The sequence below is a fragment of the Octopus bimaculoides genome, chromosome 6, assembly GCF_001194135.2.
Source record: "Octopus bimaculoides isolate UCB-OBI-ISO-001 chromosome 6, ASM119413v2, whole genome shotgun sequence".
In the NCBI taxonomy this organism is placed as follows: Eukaryota; Metazoa; Mollusca; class Cephalopoda; order Octopoda; family Octopodidae; genus Octopus; species Octopus bimaculoides.
In genome coordinates, this window is record NC_068986.1 from 42842125 (window position 1) to 42849168 (window position 7044).

Consider the following 7044-nt stretch of genomic DNA (forward strand, 5'->3'; position numbering starts at 1 on the left):
GAGTCCGTAATCAGTTTCTTCTTACCGGTCGTCGTGCGATTAATGTTGGTTTTTGATTGACAGATATTTTCAAAAACGTTTAATCATGGGGTAGTGAGCTCGTTTCCCAGACCAGGCTGTGTTGTGCTCTTGAGAAAGACACTTTACTTCACGTTGCTGCAGTCCACTCATATGTAGAACTGAGCCGTGATGTCACTGGTGCGAAGCTATATCGGCCTTTGCCTTTTCCCCGGATAACATCGGTGACATGGAGAGGGGAGGCTGGTATGCACGGGTGACTGCTGATCTTCTATAAAACAACCTTGCCCGGTAAGGTAACTTTCTAGGTGCAATCCCAAGGGGGGGGGGAGGTCTTTTCCCTTTTTACCATATATATATATATATATATGTATATATAACAAACGAGAAAGTTCTCCGTCTGATGCATACTTGGGTTTTGACATGTAAAACAAATTCGTTAATCCTCGTGACGACAACAGGCAGTAGAAAGGACTCTGAAGGAGAATGGGGCGTAAACGAGACACTGAAATACAAGTGCGCGCGTGCACACACATACATACAGACACACATACAAACTATCTCTCTCTCTCTCTCACACACACACAAACACACAAATTTATATTTAAGTATCGGCAACTGAGACAGGGTTAATAAAAACCTTAGTCAACGTCAACAAATAGGATTCTATCGCAACTGATAAGAGCCTGCACTTCCAACAAAAATGGAAAGCTGGATTGTGGAATTTTGAGCACGACCTTTCCTGCATATTCTTTTAGCCTGGTAATTTCTGTTATCAGTGTAATACCAAAGGCCGACTCATAGAGCCTTTCCGTCTTCTTTTCGTACAGTCTTGTAATGCTTCTGTTAACTTCATCTCAAACCTGTTAGCGGATCAACAAGGAGTGAAGGAATGCTACATTGACGGGCACTAGTAGCGATACAAAAATTGTCAGTTTGGCTAGCATCTTTCCTGATACAGCATGTGAAATCTTTGTAGAGATTCGTGAAGATATTGAAGTATTGTTGATACAAATCACATGCACAGGCTATATTTTATAAATGTTCTTGATGAATGACTTTGTTCAAATCCTTGTGTATTTGAACAAGGTCTACTGGAAATCTGTTCATTGTTCCATGACGTTTCTCAATGTAAAAGTTTGCACAGTGCTAGAATAGCTGGAACGAAATCTTGCTTATTCTTCTCGCAGTCTTTCTCATAGAGCTGCATCAAAGTCCTATCGAATCCTGCTCAGGAACACAATCTAGAAAAAATTTCCTGGTAAAATAGCAATGCAATATTTCACCAGTTGATGCAAACTACTAGGTTTCATCTTTCCAGGAGATTCAGTGAGACCCCTTCTCCAATCGCACAGGGTTTGCCGTTGTTACTAGCGCTTATTGAGAAGGAGCCAATGTTCCACCAGGCCTGAAATTACTGCCGAAATCTGGTCGGATCCAACAGTTTTGTTTCCTTTAGTTACCTTATTTTTTGTATTATTTCCTTCTCTGTGATCACATTTCTTACTTACAGTTCTAACGGTTGCTACTATTGAGTTGAAGTAAAAACTGCGACTGAATCTGTCTGACTCTGAGCCACTATATAGCGTTCCAACTCTCTGGTGCTTTGTTCCTTTTCTGGAGGCAGGAATTTGCTAGTTTTCCTCTTTTCTTTGAATTTGCTAGTCTTCTATTTTCTGACTCACACATAATTACATGCAACACACCCGCAAGCGCAGATACACGGATAGACACACACGCGACTACAGACTCATACATGCATACACACACGTATGTGTGAATGAATTTATGTATATATGTGTATTATTCATGACATTCAATACAGAGCTGCATAGCTGCATTTTTATTATTTTGAGTTATCAATGCTTTTGTAACATTTCAGACTATTTTTAACAAAAACAAACAAATTAGCAAAGCAATTGTCCGAAAAATGATTTCAACATTTATGAAACCTTTCTAGACGTAGTCATTTAATTTGAAGACCATCAGACAAATGAATCTAATAACGATTTATATTTCCTATTGAAAACATGACTGAAAATCGCTTCATATTTATCCGCGATAATAAGTTTTAAATAATAGAGCCAGACACGATGTTTTATTTTCGAGATAGAGACAACTTCTAAACAAGTGATAAATAATACAATGACAGCAACAAAAGTGTTTATGTAATTTTGAAATAAAACAAATATGATAATCATTATATTAAAGTAGTTTCTGAAGATTTTTTTCATCTGTCTCTCGAGCACCAAATTATTAATATGAACAACAAAAAATGTTTCAAAAGCCAGTCTTTTCTATGAGATTAGTTTATTGCATTGTGAAATTTCATGAAATGTAGAGCTCATTTAGTGTAGAACATATTTTGCATCTCAAAACGGTTTCAATTCTCAGTCTGGATGCTTTCTCGTAACTTTTGTTAAAACACTTGGAAAAGTATATTTATCACAGCTTCCATAATCACCCTTGTCAACAATTACAATTATTAATCAATGACTGATACAGACTCCTGATAAGGAAAATTTCGGTCTAACATACACAGTCGAAATAAGTAAGTATTAACTTATACTAAACAAATAGTTATTTGCATTCAAATTTCTCTGAACATAATTAACTTTGAAATAGTAGTTATACTGTAAGCTCATGTACAGGCGTTAATTAATTATTAGAAACTAGATACTAATGGGTATAGCTATTCTACAGCCGATCTGTTGTCATTGAATATAAAGTGGTGAGTAGATAATAAACAAAAAGAGTTACATTGATTTTTGTTTTGCACAATATAAAACTTAATGTTTTGTTTTTAAGAAAACCCTGAAGATAAAATTGTGTATACGCTCACTTGTGTGAATTAGAAGGTCCGAAAATTAGATTATGATCATGAGTAATTAATTACAAGATGCGTCATGCTGCTATTTTAGAACAAAACAATCTTGGGGCTATCAAGCTCACTATTAAATACGTTGTAATTAGGAGCAAATAAGCAAACACACACTCGCAAAGTATGATGCTAAGCCATATCAGGTGATCTATAGAAAATGAAGTTCGTTATTGTACAATTCACTTTATTAAATATGCATGTAGATATTTCATATTAGCGACTGAAGTTCTTACATCACCGAAACAGTAGAGTTACAATTTCAGTATGTCATTATGAAGAATATAAACTTCGTAATGTAAACAGAGAAAAGGCTAGATGATGTGTTTATAGAAAATGATTCAGCTGATCGACATACCCAAAGAAAAATAATCAAAATGAATATATGGAGTTCCTTGTGAGGAAATGAGCCCCCAAAAGATTTCTAAGAGATGGAACGATAGATCGTTTATTACTTATTTTCAAATACCTTCGATATAAACAAGTTGTTCATATAAACAAAAGGTTTTTTTTTTGTATTTACTAACTGCCATTACAACGGAAACAGTCTAAAGGTAAATCTATTAGAATTTAAGAGAGAAGTTATCTTTTAAGTGGGTATCACACAAAGCTGATTACAACCCTCAAAACGCATATCTCAGGTGATAGAATGGGAGGATTATTATGCCTGATTAATACTTATGATTTTATGGATTATTTGAAAGTTCCATACGAAATGAACATATTCTAGTTTTGTAGTTTGAAAAAATATCAAAATGTGTTTGCATGGTAAAAACGATTAAAAGCTCTATCAGTGGTTAATGTATGATACAATTAAAAGCGAAATTGACAGGCTTACAAAAAGTGAACGAAATAACATTAGATTAGGAATTCAACAAGAAATTTGATGGGGTTGATTTAATGATTGCTTATAAAAAAGGTAACAATACACTAACAAAGACCACACATCAGACATTTATGACCTTATCAATGGTTCAGTGTACATTGGAGAGCTATAATTTCTTAATGATCTTCTCGGAAAACTGTAGCTGAAAAGAAAGTGTAGTGTGGTGGTAACACGTAAAAATTCATTCGTAGAATAAATATTCTATTCCTAACACATTTATTGCGGCTATCTATCATTGTCAAATATTCTGTGAAATAGAGTTTTAGATGCAAGTGAGGATCTGTGGTAAGAAGTTTGCTTCCCAGCTACATGAATCCGGGTTCAGTCCCATAGCATTTTTCCTTAGGTAAGTGTCTTCTACTATATCTCTGGACCGACCAAAGCCTTGAGTGTGGATTTGGTAGGCGGAAACTGAAAGAGGTCCGTTGTATGTGTCTTTTTCTCTCTTTGTGCTTGTGTTTGTGCCCCCCCCCTGCTTGACAACTGGTATTAGTTTATTTACGTTCCAGTAACTTAGTGTTTCAGCAAAAAGAGACGACGGATTAAGTTCAAGGACTTTCAACGAAACAAGTACTAGGTACAATTCATTTGACTAGATATCCTTTAAGGAGGTTCCCCAGCCTGGCCACAATCCTATGACAGAAACATGTAAAAGATGCTATAAATAAGTACGGGATGTAAATGACTGAGACCATTGTTTTATGTTAGAAACACTTACCAAATTTGTTATGTAACTAGCTGCACATGAACTCTGGATCCCCGAGAGTACACGACGGTCTTCAAAAGCATAACTTTATGTCTCTCTGAATTAAACAAACTGAAAGAAGGAAACGGAAGCTATCTTACTGGATATTCACCTCGTCAGCCGTTGTTAAACTAAGCCTCACAATGTACATCAATTTTTACATGTGGTTGGTATATAAATCAACAAGTAATTAATATATAAGTCAACCAAGAGCGAAAATGTCACTATCACTTTTATCTAGTTCATATGTCTTAAAGATAATTTTTTGTGAATATTGTTAACAGCCCAAAAGTTCAAATAATAAATCTCAGAGCTATTCAGAGACAACAACCCATAAAGATAGCGTAACAGCATATATATATATATGTGTGTGTGTAATTTTTTGATACTTTTTTCTTAAAGTATCCATGATTTTATTATACTCCGAGGAAGGTACTTAGTGATATAATATTTATGTAACCGATTCCGCAAATTATAATGCGCCATGACATTCACAACTTTGCATAATTTTGTATTTAATCCTCTGTAACCTTAGGGAGGGGTAATTAAAATTTGAATTTGAAAACATCTTAATGGCACGTTTTCTGCATTCCTGATTTATTTAATAAAGGTATATTTCATGCAGTTAACCAACTAACTTTTTTTCTACTTCTCATCAAAACCTTTTGGAACTACTTCTAAATATGCAATTGCTAATGATGAAATTATTTTCAATTCTTATATTTTAATAACACTAACGTTTATAAACAAAAAGAAAGAAGATTAAACACTCTTCTCAATATCTTACAGACTAATGGAGCAATTTTGCTAACTGTAAATGCTGTAACGGAGCACACATTCATCGTGAATTTTGTGAAAACTAAGTTTTATGGCAAGTAAGTATTTAAATGTATTATTTTTTTAAAATGTGTCATAAAATATGTAATAAATTGCACTTCTACATATATGTACAACATTTTAATGTACAATGGACAAAACAACAAATATTTTTCACAAGAACGTTGTATAGAAAAAATATCACTATATATTCCAAAGTTCATTCGCCAGACTTTTGTGAGCAGAATCAATGATTGCACTTAATGTTTTTGTCGCCTCACTATGAATGTAATTTTAGTCCATTGAAATGTGGTTCCGTTCAAGGAGTATATTAAAATTAATTATTTATAGAGCTAAATATTTTTGACAATTTATCAAAAGTTAATAAAAGTTAATGTGGTATCTCGTAAAGCAGAATCAAATAAATTTATAAGTTTCAAAATTTTACTTCTAAGTTGCTTAAAGATATTTTGTTGCATTAGTTTGTATTATTTAAAACCTCAATAATTATCTCGAACACGAAAGAAAGCAAAATAAATTAATGGATACTTCAAAGCTTTCTTCATAAGCTTTTTTAATTAAGAGAACACTTATAGTTTTTTAAAATGTAAAGATGACTGTAAGAAATGAAAGAGCAGGACACAATTTGTTGTTAAATTAGCAAGGTCAACACTTTTTCTCCATAGAAATGTATGGTATACTGACGGTATGGTTGATCCGAATGATTCTGAGAAATATATTTGGCGAGAAAGTAGGAAACAAATTGAAGATACTGATCAATATTGGATAGATGAATCTGATCGGGAAAAACCAGGAACAAGAATTGTCTACATGACCAAAGGTAATGAGAAAGCTTCAAAGAATTAATCTTCAAATAAATTTGTATTCGTTTTTCTATCTGTCGTGTGTAAATTCGATGAGGAATATATAAAACATCTGACTTTTATTCCTCAGTATTCTGATTCTTAATTACACTGTCAGCCTTGCAGAGACAATAGAATAGCTGCAGGTTATTGTTGTTATCCTTGTTTAGCGCTCCAGAGTAGCTCCTAATAACCACAGTTTGCGTGGTTTCAAAGCATAAACTGTTGAACGAGATCGTCTTAGGTCCAGGGGACCAATTTAATCACTATATACTATTTCTACCAGTCAATAAATAAATTTAACAGTTCACATTCATTGCTGTGTCAGTTCGTAGTGGTCGTGAGGGACTATAATCCTATCAAAGTGATGGTTATTACAAGTGTTCCGATCCTATCTTATGAGGCATATAATCAGTACATTCTTTGCATTTATCAAACGTCACGACAGAGCGTGATATGAGGGAGCAATCACATAGAAACTTCTTGGTTTACTCTATCCGATGCTAATTAAAGCGTCTAAATTCTTTCCCATCAATAATGGACATAACGTATAAAAATGAATTTGTTATTACTAACATAATTGAAGACAAGTAAAATGCCTTGCAATTTGTAGTTCCCGTCATTTCCGTTTAGTAGTCAGTTTAGCATTCCTCATAACCAGTCATAAAATGCATCTATTCAATTGCCTAGAACCATTCTATAACGTGTTCCGTTGTTAGAAAACAATATTCTGACGAACATTAAACTAAATCACTCCCAGACAGCACTCACTAACGTACTTTATAATTTTTATATTTCCTATATATATATATATATATATATATATATATATATATAT

The 7044-nt window shown here is 33.6% G+C and overlaps 1 protein-coding gene across 1 annotated transcript in view; it reads left to right on the forward strand.

Annotated features, from left to right (window-relative positions):
* Positions 1 to 6051: 6051 nt before the first annotated feature.
* LOC106874031 (contactin) overlaps positions 6052 to 7044 on the forward strand; it is a 164816-nt gene continuing 163823 nt past the window's right edge. The window contains exon 1 of the mRNA XM_052968460.1: positions 6052 to 6184. Coding sequence (XP_052824420.1) covers positions 6052 to 6184 — 133 coding nt within the window. The remainder of the gene's footprint in view (positions 6185 to 7044) is intronic.